The sequence below is a fragment of the Eucalyptus grandis genome, chromosome 11 (genome assembly GCF_016545825.1).
Source record: "Eucalyptus grandis isolate ANBG69807.140 chromosome 11, ASM1654582v1, whole genome shotgun sequence".
NCBI classification, from domain to species: Eukaryota; Viridiplantae; Streptophyta; class Magnoliopsida; order Myrtales; family Myrtaceae; genus Eucalyptus; species Eucalyptus grandis.
This window is the reverse complement of record NC_052622.1, coordinates 24051986-24070807: the sequence shown is the minus strand read 5'-3', so window position 1 is coordinate 24070807 and position 18822 is coordinate 24051986. Positions and strand designations below refer to the sequence as shown.

Below are 18822 nucleotides of genomic sequence, written 5' to 3'. Positions count from 1 at the left end.
TGGAGGTTATAGGTTTAAGAGAGAATAAGCGGTTGCTTGAAGTATTACACTAAGAGACGTCAAGTTTGGAACGCTCAACAATGTTACCTCTAGCGTAGGGAAACCCTAGAGTTTTTCTATGCAAGTTATTGGGCTTCGGCCCATATGGACCCAAATAACCATGATTTTACCTATTGAGCTTGTATGTGAACATATTATTTTGGACTATATTAATAATATACCCAACAAAAGTTTCGTGTTGGGTTTCCTATCTGCTCGTGGATTTCAAAACTGGAGACAAACTTGATGCAAAGGCTAGAAAATGTTTTTTTTTTTCATTCAATAGATATGGTTTCAATCATTTTGGCAATCGACTTTGAGATGAATAAAGTATGAAACTAACAAAAATTGATGATGTTAGGGTCAATGGAAGTATATTGTACAAAGACAAATCTATGGTAGGATCTAGTGTGAGGAAACAAACAAAGGGGACTAAAGAGATTGTATCGGAGGGAGATTCTAAGAATATTTTGGTTAGGAATCTTGAAACTATTGTTGTAAACTGATCGAGAATCAAAATGAAAACCACCTATGTCTGAACCACTTTGAGAAAATCCAATAGAACATCTAAATCTGTGTAGAGGCATTCTTAATCATTGAATTATTTGATTTTAATTGATGTTGGCTCACTAGAATATTTTTCGGAAGCAATGCAGGTTCAAGAATCTATTAAGTGGGATTAGCAATATAGGATGAGTCGCCTACAAGAGGTAAAAGGTGAGGCAATAGGTTCAAAGAAAACCTGATGGGAGCAAGAGGTACAAAGTGAGGTTGGTAGTAAAAGGTTTTCTACACAAAACCCTATTGTGAAGTCAACTAAATTTAGGCAAGTATTGTTGCCACTGAGAATTTATATCTAGAACATTTAGATGTGAAGATTGCATTCCTCATTGGTGACTTAAAGGAGGATATCTACATGGTTTAACCCAAATGTTTCAAGTTATTGGCAAACAAAGCTGTATCTCTAGGCTAAAGAAAAATTTGTGTGGTTTGAAATAAACTCCTGGACGGTGGTAGAAGAGTTTTGACTCATTAATGTGCGGTAATAGGTTCACTAGATCTAAAATAGATTGCTATTATGACTTCAAGAAATTCGATAATTGGCACAGTAATTTGCCATTGTATGTAGATAATATGGTCATTATAGGAACAAGCATGCAGAAATTAACATACTGAAGTAGCAATTGTGAAATGATTGTGCGAGATAGATCAAAAGGATTTCTTAAAATGTCTCAAGAAAAGTATAATGAAAGTGTTGGGCAAATTCAAAGTTCATAGTGCAAAGCCCATAATGGCTCATTAGGGAAGTCATTTCAAACTCTTAATGGAGCAGTCACTAAACATATGAGGAGTGGGAGTACATGGCCAAGGTACCTTGAGTCAGCTACCAGTTGTTTAATGTATGCTGCGGTGTGTATCGGACAAGACATAGCTCATGTAGGGGGATTGTGAACTAATATATGGCTAATCCAAGAATGAAGCATTGGGAAGCTATAAAAGTAGCTACTAAGATACCTAAGAGGTACTTTGAGCACTACATTTTTTTTTTCATGAAAAATAATGTGCCTTGACAAAGCTTTGTCAATACAAAACTTGGTGGTAACATTGACAATGGGAAGAGAACATTGGGGTTATTTTTTTATCTTCAGTGGCATTGCAGTCAATTGGAACTCTGACATCAGAAGTATGTGTCATTCATAACCACTAAAGCACAGTACATTGCTATATCTAAAGCTGGCAATAAGATCATTTGGTTAAAGAATTTTCTAAAGGAGATAGGTAAGAAGCATGATGGTAGTGGTCCTTTCTTTGATAGTCAGGATGTTGCTTGTCTCACAAAGATTCCAGTACTTCACTCAAGGAAAAAACACTTTTAGTTGAAATGTCTTCATATCTTTGAGCTGATAGATGATAACACGCTGTCATTGAAAAAGATTCTTGGTATGAAAAATATTGCAAATATGTTAACCAAGGGTGTCATAACTGAAAACTGAGGTTGTAAATTACCTTGTCTCCAAGGTCAGTGATGACGAGGTGCCACCACACTAGGACAATTTGGTTATAAAGACAAGTGGAGACTATTGCCATTTTGAAGATCAAATTCAAAGTAGGAGATGGATGGAGTTGTGAAGAGTATACATATAATTTCCACCATTACTCTATAACCTAAACTCTTGTTGTATATTAATATGATCTCTCTTAAAATTATAACTTGATATAATAGTTAAAAGATTACCTAGTATGGCATTATAGTTTCCCTTAATTATTTTGAAGGATTTTTCACGTAATTATTTTCTTGCCTTCTTCTCTGACTATTCTCTTCTACATTTCTCAGTCGCAATAGAGGGGAGCTTCCTATATATAAGCCCATATCCATCATCAGTCTCAATTAAAACACTGAACTTACACCACGCCGTGCGTCTACATTAATACCAATTGAGATATGTGCATAACCAAAAATCCATATGTAGTCAAATAACTAGTGGACTCTCATAAAGTGTCTCATATATAGTGAGTTTTTTTAGCAAACATAAAGTACTTTTGCTATTAATTGCTTCCCAAATACAAAAGATTCTTTGAGAACTCATTTACGTGCACACTTTTTGCTAATGTTTTGCTGCTAGCGTTCTGTTTGGTAAGAAGTTAGGTAGTCTTGAAACCACCAACATAAAGCTTTGATCTCACCTCTTATCACTCAAACAACCCTCTCCGGGTCTCTCAATGCTGAGAGAGAGAGAGAGAGAGAGAGAGATCCCTCTCGTGGGCAATTACGACTGATACATGACGAAAGATGGAAGTTGGATCCTACTTTTTACGCAATCTGTATAAAATGTTAAATGTTAATTACACAAATTTTTGCCATGCATCTCATTTAGATTTTATATGTGGCATCCGTATTTTTGCTGACCTTGGAAAAATAACGATACATCGCGGATTGACGTAATTGTTATCGGAATTCGTCATCGGCATCAATTTTGGACCCCGTCGTATCATCGTCATCGTCGGCACCACATTCGACCCGTTTCATCACCACTCGACGTCCCAAAATATTAATTTTCGGAGAAAATTTTACATGCACGTGAAGAAGTCCCCATGCGGCAGACGAGGACACGCGGACCACCCTTGTTGGACTTCAATTAGTTGACTTTGGGACAGTAAATCAATGGGGTACGTTCGTGCATGGATAAGCCAAGTGGCAGCCCATGTTTTTCCCCAGCAACCGTCGTCCCCTTGCTGCCAACGAGTTCTTCTTCGGTTGACTAGGAAAGTCAACAAACGGAGCCACCCATTGACGCGTGGAAGTGATGCAGCAAAGGAGGCCAACGAGGCCGTCGAGCTCAACCGAGCGGAGGCCACGCCCTCCCCACCTGTCTTGTTCTCTTACCGCCACCGAATTGCATGAATATTGACCGAATTGGTCAACTAAAAGAGAGAAAACGGGCCAGCTTCGTAACGCAGAGAAACCGAAGAGAGAGAGTGAACAACCGCCGAGCGAGAGAGAGAGATTGAGCGAGAGAGTTCGTGAGCGAGCAGCGAGCGAGTGAAGAAGGAAAAGGATCGCCCCTCTGCCGTACTTGTGTGCTGCCGCCTTCGACGCCGCTTGCCACCGTTGACCGCACCACCGCACCGAACCCCTCGCCGTTAGCACCGTAAGACTTGAGGCAAGTTGAAGTCTACTAATTTATGTTGTGTAGTGCTGTTGCTGTCTTAGAAAGTGCATTGATAGGCTGGATTGTTGGATTTTGATGCTCAATGACGATTTATTGAGTGACCGAGACTGTTTTGAGGCTAAAGGGTTGAGGAAATGTTCGGATTTTTCATACCTGGTTTCGATTTCTTTGGACTTCATCCAAAACAGATTTTATGACTATGAGATCTTGAAGAATTCGACCATTGATTTGATTTGAGAAAGAAAAACCTCCCGATCCGTATTTGAAGTTTTACTTACTACGGCACCGACCTCAATTGTTTTAAGAAAATGTACGGTGCTTTCATATTTGAAATTCTATATCAATTCTTTTAAAACCATTAGAGATTGCGGTGGACATTTCAGACTTGCTCTACAAGTTTTAAACTCATTTATCATTTTGAACAAAACTTGGCCGTAGTCCAATTTGGAAAACCTCTTGACTCTTGCTGAAATTTTACTTACCGAGGCACCGTTCATCAATGATTCAAAAAGGAAAAGAAAATATTTTTGGTGCCTTCGAAATTACAAATCTTTGCACAAACTAATCTTTGAAAATCTTGAAGTTGGGAGTGCAGCTTCAAATTACCAATGTGCTAAATTCAATCTATTTGTGTTTGATAACTCTTTTGGAATTTGGCCGTGAGGCACAAGTGCAACCCGAGATTTTACACATGGATTCTTGAAATGCTTTGAAGGTGAAACGTGGAAATGGATTTATGAACTGATATTATGTTACTGAAATTTTGTGAATGGATTTCTTTGACATAGAAATGGCATATGATTTCAAAGCCTACTGTTGTTGCATTGAAAGTGTTTTGGTATTGAAATAAATTAAGATGTTAATGTTGCCGTTGGACCCTCGGGTCAACGATGCCCCAGGAGTCGAGATGCCCAAAGGATCGAATGAGTCGATACCTTGTGGATGCCTGGGGACCGTAGTGCCTCAGAGGTTTTTCCCTAGGAGTATCGAGATGCCTAATGGTAATGTCGATAGGAGGTTAGGGGTAACCATGTCTGTGGCCCCCAATGATTCCTTGTGACACCAGGTGGGGTGCGAGATGCCCAGAGGTGTGACGCAACGCTCTGGATGCCCGACGGCCTTGTGGCCAGATGCCAGAGGCTTTCGCAACGCTAGGTTGGGTGCGAAATCCTAGAAGGACGCAAACATTGGTCCTCTAGGGGATGAAACCATTTGAATATTAAAACTGATGGCTCTACTAAGTGTGTGTGTGGTCTAGTTATAGGACTAAATTATATGGCATGGAATGGGACGTGTCATAACAGTTTGGCCCTATAATTGGGACTTGTGTGACTGAAATGATAAATCCTGGTTTTGAAACTGCATTGCCATTGCTTTTTAAAAGTTTTATTGATTCGATGCATACTCTTTCTTTGATTACCTGTTTGATCTATCTTGCATGGACTTGGATTGTGATTGCTTGCATAATATAGCTTGGTAGATCTTCAACTATTGGGTGGTTGTACTCACCCCTTTTAGGGACTACCATTTCAGACTAGATAAGATGCCTCTGTTGCCACTGCCACCAGCAGATGGCTCGAGCGGTTGGATATGACCACGAGGAGGAGGACAGCAAAGGAATGAACTTTTGGACACCGACACTGATCGATGGACTTTAAGTATACAACCGTTGGAAAAGATGTCGGTTATCTTTTGAAGTATAGCCGAGTGTAGAAAATCTTGGTATTTTGATGTACCGACTAATGATGTCCATCATGTTATGTAAATAAAAGTGTTCGGCTTTAACCTATAAATGTTTAGTTGGTGTGCATCGTTTTAATTTCAGGACGGGGAGTAGTTGGTTATGCTTCCGCTATACTTTCTACGCAGGGACCGATTTAAAAGATACAAACCCCCTGGATTTTATGAACTATCATGAAATTCTTTGGTATCAGAGTAATATACTAGTGAGAGATACTTGTGGTGATCCTACTGATTGGGGGCCATCGGGGGGTGCCACATTATAAAAGTAAACTTGTACACTTTCTCAAATCTTATGTTGGTTGAACATGATAAACATTCATATTGCCCTCACCTGTGAAGGAAATCATTGGACCTACGGTCGATTCATTTATTATATATGTAAATCCTAGATGCAAAAAATATGCCGGAGTTGTTCCTTATTAATTGGGTGACAGTACATGACAATTTTATGTTAGCTTGTTGATGCCAGTTGTAATATTAAAGATGAACAGAAAATAGTTAGATGCGTACAGTCTTCTCAAGCATATCTTTTGAAAAAAAATAAATTGAAAAGGACTTCAGCTTTGGCTCCATAGTAAGACAATATCAACAAAGTCTACTTATATTAGGCTTATATTGCTCTTTTAATTTTCTATTAAGCCCATATTTATTTGTTGCTATTAGTTTATTATTAAGTCGTTAGTTTGTGCATTTCTTCTCCATGACGTCATCCTCGTTCCCTTAATTTAGTGTTTCTTTCTTCCTCATCGTCACTTTGGACGCAACGACATCCATTTTATGGAATATTTTTCTGAGACCAAACTTTCAAGGGTTTTATATAATACGAATATCAAATGTGCAGAGGTTTCGCGATCATACTCTTTTACTATACATACAGTAATCATTGACAAATGAAGATATAAACTGAATTTACTAGTAAAGTATAAAAGGCTTCCTCGTGATAGGTTAAATTTTTGAGTGTATCCTTCTAAAAAAGATTTTTCATATGCAAGACATGACTTTTCAGTGTATGCCGCATTTAATTCAAAGATTGATTAGACATTGCTAGAATGCGTCCTATTTAATTAAAGACTGATTGAGGATTGCTTGAATATTGCCATTTGTAGTTATGAACTAGGCAGCTGCGTTGGTTAAGAGTCTTTCTTTCATCACTCAAGTCGAGGGTTCGAAACCCGCAATTGCTAACGTTGTAAGTGGGGAGCCATGGTAGTAGGGTACTATGTTAATCTCTCTCGAGGTATAGTCTTTTGATCCAGGTGCCGTTCGGACACTGTAGGACCGTGAGACCCCGAATAGCGGAAGCAAAAGGGGGCCCGGCGGATCCTCAGTCACCAAAAAAAAAAAAAACTATGCATTAGAGAGAGACATGAACCTATTCATTGGTAGTTAGGTTACATGCCAAGTATTGATTATGAGCTTGACCTAAACACGAAGTTATTAGCTCAATTTATTATATATTACCGATGGCGTCTATATAGCCAATGTCACTTCCATGATGACAAAAGATGTTTTTTGAACTCATTTTGTCATGTTGTGTGATAGATAGTTATCAAAATTCAGTCTCTATTAGAATGTCCAATAAAAAAAAGGTGGAAAAAGACCACATGAATATATAAAATTAAATTAAATTAAATTAAACCTTATAGATAAGTGATGTGGGATACTTTAACGCCTCTCTCATGTAGGAGACAAAGTAGGAGAGCATTTGACAAATAGGGGGTGGCATATGCGAAATAAACTACGGCGGAACTTGGCTGTTATACCACGTTAGAATGTCCAACACAAAGCATAAGCTCATGAGGCGAGGCAAGCCAAATGTATCTAGGAGCACTCGATCTCCATAAACAAGCGATGATGTGGGGTAATTTAACATCATGAATGAATGACTTTTAAAATTCTTGAAGGCCACATTAAACAAAGACTCAGCTTTACGGAGTTTTTGAGTGATCAACAATCTATTAACAATCAAAACGATGTTGCTTTAATCTCAAGGGAAGAAGCTGGAATTGCATCCCTTAGAATTTGGCTACTTTCCTTTTAGGTAATCTTTTCGTGGATCAACCGATACGTTTGAATCTCTCCTATCTATCAAAGATTTGTAAGAAATTAAAGATGTTGAAGGCAGAAGAAACGAGTTTCCTAAGCCCAAGTTCGAAGTGTACACTCAGATCATCTCATACTACACACTAGTGCGCACGGAGAGAGAGAGCAGGGTTAGCATATTTAAATTATAAATCACGCTATCATTTTAAAGTTTAAGCTTTTAGATCAATTGACATTGATCCATCAAAATCACACAAGTACACTAATAAAATATCCCTGGGTATGAAGAGCATGTGCACTAAGCACAGCGGTTGCTCTGTGAATGACCTAAAGATACAAACCCGTCGCGACGTACATGTGTACTCTTCTTTAACCACCCCTTAGTCATAAGTTACAGACTGGAAAAACCATCTGCGACTAGTTCCTCGCTCTCTTCCCCTTGTCAAAACGCAGGATCGGGTCGTCCATGCGGAAGAGCCGCTCAGTGTTGAGCATGGTGAGCAGGATCAGGCCGAGGAGGACCAGGAACGAGAGCGCCGACAGCACGATCATGAGCCCCGAGGCAATCGGACCCTTGACCTCCTGCGCATACTCCGACGACGCCAAGGCGAGGAAGGTCAGCGGGAACGAGTACGCCCACCACGCGACGTTGAATTTCCTCATCGACTTCTTGAAGAGCGCCGGTCTGCATGCCTGTTTCGACACCACCACAAGACAAACTTAGTTCAATAATTTATATCAATTTACCCAAGATGAAAGAACGAATGTCAACTAAAACTCTAATTTATTGGTCATACCCCGATATTGCGTCATCTCTTTCCAAAGCAGCTGGCGGAAGCTGTATATATTAAAGATTTTTGGAGGTATAAATTAATAAAGGAGGAGTATTTTGTAATTGGGGTCAAAAGTCACGCAAGAAAGTTGCGTAACCCAGTTGCCTTAATCGAGGGGGAAATTTTAGTTTATTGAATATTTTTCTTGAGTGGGCTTGACATTTTAGACCCTTAAACTATGGTACGATCTATACAATAGAGAGAGCCAATTTCCCTGTACACAAAACGAATCTGATGAAGGGGACAAGAAAGAGTGGAAAGAAAAGGTTGCTAAAGAAACATCATAGAAAAATATGTACCACGTGATTTTTTCCTAGTCACTCCAAGTTATGAAATTTCCTCGTCCAAAGAAAGGAGAGATTGGTTGAGCTCGATGACTAAGTTTGTCCACTTCGACATCAGATGCGCACCACTTCAATTTTCGGGAAAAAATTGCTTGGATAAGCATCTTCTACTACAATTTGGAAGATTTTAGGTAAATATTTTGACTTTATCTAATGATGGGTTGGCACGATTTCAATCCCCAAATCGATACCAGATTCTCATGTCTCGTTCTAAAGGACAGCTCCCTTTCGTTTTTTACTCATGTCCCTCCGTTTGTCTATCAAAAATTTGATGAGTTAGAAAAGTCAGTAGTCATGATACAATCTATTATTGTAATCTACCAAGTTACAAGTATTTTGGAGAAATGGTTTGGGAGAATAGATCACCTCGTCAAAGCTTAGTCATGATACTAGTCGATTGAAGACATTATGTTATGAAATGCTATATAAATGATGAATTTAACCTAGACGTACCACGATACCTACTACATCGAAACTCGAGAGATCAGCAACCCTGCACAGATTTTTCTGTACTTTGATTGGTTGCAAATGAGCCTGTTGCTGCAGCATGAAAGATTTGCGTATCAACTAGAGAGACGAAGGGAAGGTAAGTGCTGATTACCAGAGAGGTGAACAGAAAGAGGGAGAGGAAGAAGAGCATCTTCGACCCGATGTCGAACTCTCCGGCGATGGACTTCCAGGCGACGCTCGCCTTGCTCGGCGCGGCAAAGAACAGGAAGAAGACCGGCCTCAGCATCGCCGGCAGCTTGTCCCCGCCGGACAACCGCTGGTACAAGGTGACGAACAGCACCAGGCAATGCGCCATCCCCAGCGAGAACATGCAGACCGCGGTCTCGCGCCACCCCATCTCGGCCGCGGCCCGCGCGCCCACCAGATTCCCCACCACCGAGAGCTGGCTCGTCGGGTTGGCCACCATCGAGAGGAACCGCCTCTCGGTCGTGAACCACTGCCCGTAGACCTTTAGGTCGAGCAGGATCACGGGGACCGCGAAGGCCCACCAGAGGACCAGGTACAACGTCGTCTTCGGCAGGTCCGACGTGAAGTCGGCCGCCTGGAGCAGCACGAGCCACGCTATCCACGGCGCGAACAGGTAGTTCACTCCGACGTGGTGCTGGAACTCCGCCCTCACCAGGCCAAAGTGAAAGAAACACCGGAGAATATAGAGGAACGAGAGGGAGATCTGGACCAGCAGAGCGAAGCGCCAGAAGATCACGAACGTCATGTGAGGGATCACATGGGAGAGATGCTCGAGGGGCAGCGAGTCGTCGGGCGTCGGCGACGGGCGGCGGAGGATCTTCCACAGCAAGGCCTGGCATGCGAGGGAGAGGCTGATGCGGAAGTAGCCGGCGTGGAGCCGGGTCAGGATGGACGACTTGAACGTCTTGGCGACGGGGACGAGGTGGTGCTCGGGGGTCCTCGCGCGGGAAGGGTCGATCACCGGCTGGAGCGGCGGCTCGTATCCGAGCTCCGATGCCATTCGACGGCGCCGGAGGTTGCAGTGGCGAAAGGTGCTGTCTTCTCCAAGGTATGTTTGGACGCTTTGGGTTGCGAGGTCTTGACGATATATATTGAGATGTGTAGGGACGGTTTATGTAGAAAATCAAGTCGATTACGGAACGAGTTTATAGTTTTTCTTTTCGATTTGTCCTTTTATTTGGATTTTGCGGTGAAGTTTAGTCAAGCAACTTGGCCTCAGTTTAATAGACTTCAAGAATATATGCCCGGAGCAGGGCGAATGGAAGTGGACGTTTCGCACAAAGAGCAAAAACGTGGCAAGGAGACTCTCCCCGCCCTTCGTTGAGTATTATTACCGCCCCTTCCATTTCTGTCGAATCATGATGACAAGACAATTGCTTGCTTTTGCTTTTTGTCTTCTTTTTATGTTTTTACGATCAAAGCCCGAGGGTATGTCGCAGGCGATCCGATGTTTGCCCTTCGAGCTCGACCGCAGTATATAGCAGCCGCTCTCCCCCACCTCTCTCTCTCTCTCCCACCACCTCCACATCGCTACCCGCCCAATTGCCGGGGGCTGACAGTGGCCACCGAACAGGATGAGCCCAAGCCGAGATCAAGTGCGAACCTTGGAGATCTCGGGCTTGACGCCGTAATTATCTTAGGATTTTTTTTTCTTTATGAACTCATATTCGAAACATAATTTAACACTTTTTTGATTGGTGGTACTATTAAATTGAACGCATGGCATGATCGCAAATGTGGAGGGGGAAGATATATGCATTTTCAAACAATCGTTTTCATGTCATGATCATGACACCTGTGTAATTGTCATTATTCTTTATAAACCAGTTTCACATTATGCTTAATAAATCACTTAACGTTACTCACAAAAAGCTTCGTCTATGTCATGGCCCTTGTCTACCATTCAACATGATATGATTATATCACTTTTTTTCTTTGCTTTTGTCTCAGTAACTTTCTACCCTGCAAATCGACGATTGAATTCAAGGATTCGAGTGAGCATATGTTTATTTCTTCTAAAGAAAAAAAAAAAAAAAGCATAGATAATGAGACAGGCTTAATTAAAAGGGTCCATTCCAAGGGGCCTTGAGATTTGTCTAGCCTACCAAGAACTTTGGGTTCAGCAGAAGTTGGGCCAGCTCACATATGGGTCCATTAAGGGCCTCTAATTATAATAATTAGAATTTTGGTAAAAATTCAATTGGGAAATAACGGAATCAAACTTTAAGACGTGAAACGACACTTGTCTTTAAAGAGTTATTGACCCCACAACATTGCTAATGATTAATGGTAAAAATCCTTCAAGATACAATAAAGTCTCAATAAGAATACTAGATAATAATTATGGTATTTCTCCAAGAACTCTCAAAATGAAATAATTAAAAACAAAAGCTGTACTTTGAGAAAGAAAAATCAACAAGAAAAAAAAATGTGAGACAGAAAATGACAAATTTATATCACTCTATAAGAATAGATGCTTCGGGAAAGGTTGCATTGGAAATAGATGCTTTCTCAAAAGACATAGTGAAAATTTGTATTATAAAAAATAATATTAAATAATAATTTTTTTCTTCCGAATTTTATAACTTCTAAAAACTAACATTTGAACAAATACAACATTTCAAAAGTTGTAAGAGCGCCTAATAAATAATAGGTAGAAAAATAAAATTCAAAATTAAATAATAAAAACTCTATCATGAACGGTCACACTATTTCAATAGGACAAAAAGGTCATCTTATAATTATAAATTCGAATTTAATAAATAAAAATAATAATTGTTGAATGGTGCCAAATTTGGTTCTCAAGCACTTGCAAGCAGGTATTAGCAAGTATTAGGGTTTAGCCCACTGATTCCATCGTTTTCATTTGTAAGAATAGAAGACTTCAATTGGCCTACACAAACCCGTCTATTTTATACGAGACAAGGCACTTCCAACATAGAAGACCTTATTAAAAGATTGGGAATAAAAAAATAATTTCTTATTGCATGTCAATCCAATAATCTATACTTTTATCACTGCTTATGATTATTTCAATATCATGTATGACAGATAATTTTCAATATCATGTAAACAAATGTTCTAGCAATTCAGCAGCTAAACTACACAAAAACAAGAGATGGCAGACAGATCTCCACGTTCTCATCCTGTGCAAGGTCTGCAGCTCATCAAGCATGCCCATCGAAATCATGAAACCAAACCTTGGCATGCAGGGATGGAACGACGCTACCTTATGCCGATTAACCGTCTGCTTTCTCTTGCACCCAAAAAAGGAAAAACCTTATGCTTCTCACTATGATCATGTTCCAACAACTTGCAGATGAAAAGAAGCCAGTTTTTACGCCTGCAAAGGAGTACTTAATGGCATGTGAAACATAACTAAGTCCCTTCAAAGACCTAAGAGTTGGAGGAACTTTTAGTAACATAACCCAGATAGGAGTACGAGAAGTATCAATATCAAGACTCTTTGACTCAGGAAGATGGGATGGAACGATGCCACCTTATGCTGATGAGTCTTCTGCTTTCTGATTCTGATCATGTTCCAACAACTTGCAGACAGAAAGAAGTCAGTTTTCGTGCCTGCAAAGGAGTAATTCAATGGCATCTGAAACATAACTGAGTCCCTCCAAAGACATAAGAACTAGAGGAATTTAAGAGTAACTTGATCCAGATAGGAGTACCAGAAGTGTCAGTATCTGAACTCTTTGGCTCAGGAAAATGGACATTATTCGAAGGACCAGTCTCAATAGCACGATGACAAGTTGTAGCTATGGGGAGTTTGAACAAGGACAGTCCGTTCTCAATCTCACTACCCTCAACTCCGCCGTCAGCATGTCAGCGGCGGAAAAAATCACACCACGCTGAATTTCTTCCTCCCCAAGACTTCTTGGCCAACAAGAGCAGAACCCCAAGTTTCAACCCCTTTATCAACAGCAGATTTCAGAATCACTAGCAATTTTCTCCCATCAACAAAATCTGAGATTCACAGTACCTCATAACGTGAGCTTTCGAATATTTGTCACAAATCTAAGTGAAGGAGAAACGTAGGGAAGATTTGGAGAGGAAAATGTATCAATCTCATTCGATGTTTAATCTGTATACAAGAATGTATATATTACAAGAGAAGACTCAATAAAAAAGTAAATAAATATTTTCTAATCTTTCTAATCCTAAAATAATCACAATTCCTATCAATTATAATCGACACAAATCTTCTAGATCTCAATTATATCTTCCAACACTTCCCCTCAAATTGGTGGCTTGTATATGTCCAAGACGCCTAGCTTGTTTAGAAGATATGCATGCTGTCTTTGACAAAGAGGTTTAGTGAATATATATGCGGGTTGCTCCGTGGTTCTGATCCCTCTTGTCTCAATGACAGCTTCTTGGATCTTCTCTCGAGTAAAATGGCAATCAACTTCTATATGTTTTGTCCTCTCATGTACCATGGGATTTGCTGCAAATTTGAGTGCTAAATCATTGTCACGAAAGAGTAATGTCAGGCCCTTAACTTGTATCCTAAGATCTAGAAGTAAGCCTCGTAGCTATACTATCTCATAGACAGTCTTAGTCATAGATCAATATTTGGCTTCTGCTGAGAATAAGGACACAGTAGACTATTTCTTTGTCTTCCGTGAAAGTAATGACTTCCCAAATTTGATACAAAAACCAGTGATAGATCTCTTACTCATAGGACATGTAGCATAATCCACATCGCAATAGGCTGTCATTTCCATATTGCACTTTTGAGAAAGGAATATCCCTTGGCCTGGACATTTCTTCAGGTATTTCACTACCTTCAAAGCTGCATTCATGTGTGACTGTTTTGGATTGTGCATGAATTGACTAAGAGTCTATACTGCATAGCAAATGTCTGGCCTAGTCATGGTGAGATAGATAAGTTTTCCAACAAGTCTCTAATAGCTTGACGGGTCTTCTAATAATGGATCGTCAAAAGGAGATATCCCAGCATCATAATTAATAGTAGTCAACTTGGCATTTTGTTCAATGGGAATAATGGCTAGTTTGCACCTTGATAATCCTACTTCTGATATAATCTCCATCCCAAATTTTCGTTGGCTAAGAGAAATGCCTTGATCTGAATTAGCTATCTCTATTCCAAGAAAATATTTAGGTAACTCTAAATCTTTGATGTGAAAAGAGGAATGTAAATACTCCTTAAGCTTCTTTACAGCAAATCATCATGGGAAATATAAATCATCAAGTAAATAGACGACATACCTTTTGTCCAAGTGAATAGAGCATAATCATGCTTGGACTGTTTGAATCCAGCAGTCGTAAGTGCACTAGTAAATTTGGCGTACATTGTTGAGAGGCTTGTTTCAGTCAATAAAGGGATTTGCAGAGATGACATACCTTAGACTCCCCCTGTCTCGTAATCCTTGTGGAAGATCCATGTAAATTTCTTCATCCAGATCACTATGAATAAAGGCATTGTGGACATCCATTTGGTGCAATGACCAGTCATGAAAAACAGCAACCGACAAGAAAGAACGAATCGTGACATCCTTGGCTACCGGAGAAAAAGTTTCGTGGTAGTCAAAACCTTCTTGCTGTGTAAAGCCCTTGGCCACCAACCGGGCCTTATATCTTTTTATAGAACCATATGCTCTATATTTAATCTTATATACCCAATTACATCCAATGGGTTTACGATAGGGAGGTGATGGTACGATATCCCAAGTATGATTTTCCATTAGGGCTTGTAGTTCTACCTCCATAGCTTTTTGCCAACGTGGATTATGTATTGCCTCATTATAACTAGAAGGCTCTCGTTCCTCAGAGATACGGCTAATGCAACATAATTGTTCTGATGACAGTTGATCAAATGAAATATATGAAGAGATAGGATATGAGTACTTGATGAATTCGATGAAGAACACACATAATCCTTCGTCTAGGCTGGTAGGCGAGTAACACGACCGGATCGTCGTGGTGGCTCATTCTGCATCACCAAAGATGATTCTTTAATAATTTTAGGTTCTACGAAAGCTGTCATCTAAGACTCCTTTTCCATAGCATGGTCTTCAATTGAATGTCTCGTAGAAATCTTATTGGACATTGAAGGCGATGTTGTATCCATTCTCTGATGTCTTGAAGGAGAAACAATAATATATGATTCTCTAGAAGATAGATCTCTTCCGACAAGAATCAATGATTAGTTTTCATCTCATATGTTGTCGCGACCTCTTTTTTTCTGGCGCCCGCAATCGGGTACGGGCGCCTAAGGAGGCTAATGGCTCGGCTGAATTTTATTAAGCCCGGACTCTCCCAAGTCCACCAATTCACGACTTTAATAGTTTGAGTTTTTAACCTATAAATCAATTTTTAAAATGGAGTCGCCACTAATCGATTTGGGGTGGGTTGATTAGAAACCCAAGTGAAGTATCGGGAGAAATACTCACTCTGCGCAACCGAGAGAAATTAGGATCGGGGACTTGATTACACTAGTTAATCACTAATGCCCTTTCGGTACCTAATCTTGTTTAAACCCTAAGGCTTTTTGGATTTTTGAGAGATTTTCCATGCATTTTTGGGAGGAAAAACATTTTTTGAGTATTTTTCTCATTTTTTGGACATAAAAGGGATTTTTTGGTATTTTTGGTATTTTTTGGAAAAATACAAGTCTTTTTGGCTTTTTCTGAATTTTTGGCTTTTTTTTTTGGAAGATATGAAATATTTTTGATTTTTTTTTTTTTTTTGATTTTTCGAAAAATAAAATATTTTTAAATATTTTTTTGATATTTTTGGAAAATAAATTATTTTTTGATTTTTCTCGATTTTTTTAGAAAATAAAACATTTTTCAACAAATTTTAATATTTTTTGATTTTCTGGAAATTAAAACATTTTTTTATATTTTTTTGAAAATAAAACACTTTTTGATTTTTTTGAAAATAAAATATTTATTTTTTATTTAATATATTAAGATAATAAAATAAAACCGACACGGGTCGGATCCGCGGGTTGGTTCCGACCCGGTCAACCCTAAAATGCGGACGACGGGCCCGCTACGCGGGCCCGACTTTTTTTTTTAAAAACGACGCCGTGGCCGGGCGTTTAGAGACGCCCGGCCCGGCCCGACGACCCGACTCCACAACCCGCTCCCTGGCGAAACCCTACCCGACCCGGCTCCAGCACCCGACCCGACTCCCCCGCCCGCGGATTGCGAACCCTACCCGATTTTCCGGGTCCGGATTCGCTTCGCGACCCGGAAAATCGCAAACCCTAGGGTTTGCGAATCCGTGACGCCGAGACCGGAACCCGGCATTTCGGCGGCGACGGTGACTATGGTAGCGGCGGCGGTGACGAGAACGGGACAATGGAGAGGGCTACCTGGTCAAGACCGGCCACCGTGCACGGCAGAGACGGCAACGACGTCGCACGGCGCTCGACGCCCTTTCGCCTTCCCCGAGCTCGATCTCCCCCTCTCTCTCCCGATCCACTCCTCCGGCCACGCCTCGATTTCCGGCCACGAGCCCTCGGACCCCCGAAGTCTCTCGGTGGGTCGTCCGAGTCTGCGACCTCAATCCGCTTCTCTCTCTCTCGAGTTCTCGCAGATCCGGGTTCGCTCACCGCCGGCCTCCCGAAAGTCTCTCGGAGGGAGGTCGTTGAGCTCGCGACCCGACCGCTTCGCCCTTGCTCACTCTTTGAGTTCCCCGAAGTCTCTCAGGGGATCTCTTGGAGCTCGCAGGCCTCTCTCTCTCGCTCGCTCTTCAACCTCCTCCGAAGTCTCTCAGGAGGAAGTTTCCAAGCTCGCGATCTTCTCCGGTGTGTCCATCAACGACGGAAATGCTCCGCTATTTATAGGCGAGGAGGTCCGGTCGACGGAGAGGCTCGGCCGTCGGTCTTTGGCTTGCCGACCGGACCTCCGTGGCCGAACCGGCGTCCCATCCGCCACTGTCCTCCAGGCTGCCCCCTTTCACGCGCGTCGCCGTCCGTCCGCTCATCCGGCGTCGCGCCCTCTGCGCGTGTGTTGCGGGCGGATGGAGGAGGAAGAAGACCGAAAAGGGCTGGGCCGGAGGAGAAGGAAAGTGGGCCGTAGAGGCCCATGAGGAGGGGGAAGAGAGGGAGAAAAATGGGTTGCTTTGGCTTCGTTTTTTTGCTGTTTTTTTTTTTTTTTTTAATTATCTTATTTATCCGAAATAAAAACTTAATAAAATTAACCTACTTAAAATTGAGGTGTCAACAGCTGCCCCTCATTGAAGGTGAGCTCGCAGAGGTTGCATTCAAAGACAGACTAATACCTCAATTTTATCCATGCATGCGTAGTAGATTATATTTTACTTGGAACCTATTATTCTACGCAAAAAGGGCAATGTAACATTACATATACTAAGACAGATAAGAAGATACCTGTAGCTACTTACCGGGAGTGAGTGAGATAGGGTGTGAACCCCGAGTTTAGCAAGTATCAAGGCGTCATCTTACCTGGTGATATGAGAAGGTTGCTTTTCCAAGGCTCGAACCATTCTTCGGTCGCCTGTTAAAACAATCAATGGTTTGTCTAGGACCCGAACCTTTCTTCGGTCGCCTTGACGGGAGATTACTCCTCCAGGACCCGAACCATTCTTCGGTCGCCTATTGGAGTAGTCGGTGGTTTGTCTCGACCCAAACCATTCTTCGGTCACCGTGATGGGAGATCGCTCTTCCAGACCCGAACCATTCTTCGTTCGCCTGTTAAAACAATCAATGATTTGTCTTGGACCCGAACCTTTCTTCGGTCGCCTTGACAGGAGATGCATCGACCTTTCTCAGAGCATCTGTTTTGTTGGGGTGTCTGACTTCTGTCAAAGACACTGGTTGGAACCCGTCCTTTATCGGGAGGATGCACCGACCTTTCTCAGGGCATCGATTTGTGGGGCGTCTGACTTCTGTCGAAGACACCAGTTGGAACCTGACCTTTCTCGGGAGGATGCGCCAACCTTTCTCAGGGCATCTATTTTGTTGAGGTGTCTGACTTCTGTCAAAGACACTAGTTGGAACCCGACCTTTCTCAGGAGGATGCGCCGACCTTTCTTAGGGCATCAATTCGTGGGGCGTCTGACTTCCGTCGAAGACGCCAGTTGGAACCCGACCTTTCTCGGGAGGACACGCCGACCTTTCTCAGGGCATTTGTTTGTGGGGCGTCTGACTTCTGTCAAAGACACCAGTTGGAACCCAACCTTTCTCGGGAGGATGCACTGACCTTTCTCGGGGCATCGATTTGTGGGGTGCCTGACTTCTGTCGAAGACACCAGTTGGAACCCGACCTTTCTCGGGCGGATGCACTGACCTTTCTCAGGGCATCGATTTGGGAGATACCTGGACATTCACAGGCATATTAAAGAGTACCTAGGTATTCACAAGTACTAACATGAAGGATATTTGGGCTCCTGCAGGCGTCGAAGTGGGTATTTGGCTGACCATAGGCATTGCAGGGGTATTTGGATGATCACAATTATGAATTCTTGGGTAATACTTAGACATTCACAAGTATCGAAGGGGTACCGGACGATCACAGTGCAAACTCTTGGGGATACCGGATGGTTACAAGCATCGGAGGGGTACCTGGACGATTACAGGTACAAACTCTTTGGAGATACCTGGACGATCACAAGTATTGAAAGGGTACCTGGGATATTCATGAAGGTCTCTCACCTCCTGGTAATTGG

At 41.6% G+C, this 18822-nt stretch overlaps 1 protein-coding gene across 1 annotated transcript; it reads right to left on the bottom strand.

Moving 5' to 3' along the window:
- Positions 1-7703: 7703 nt before the first annotated feature.
- On the bottom strand, positions 7704-10261 carry LOC104445697 (S-type anion channel SLAH1-like). The gene is made up of 2 exons (XM_039304437.1): positions 9275-10261; positions 7704-8189 (listed from the first exon to the last, which is right to left on the bottom strand). Exons 1-2 carry the CDS (start codon positions 10148-10150, stop codon positions 7914-7916), a joined length of 1152 nt encoding a protein of 383 aa, XP_039160371.1. The 5' UTR covers positions 10151-10261; the 3' UTR covers positions 7704-7913.
- Between the last annotated feature and the right edge of the window lie 8561 nt (positions 10262-18822).

Coding starts and splice junctions, on each gene's coding strand:
- LOC104445697 (XM_039304437.1), bottom strand. CDS start 10,150: ATGGCATCGGAGCTCGGATACGAGCCGCCGCTCCAGCCGGTGATCGAC. Junction 8,190..9,274: donor TCTTTCTGTTCACCTCTCTG/GTAATCAGCACT, acceptor GTGTCGAAACAG/GCATGCAGACCGGCGCTCTT.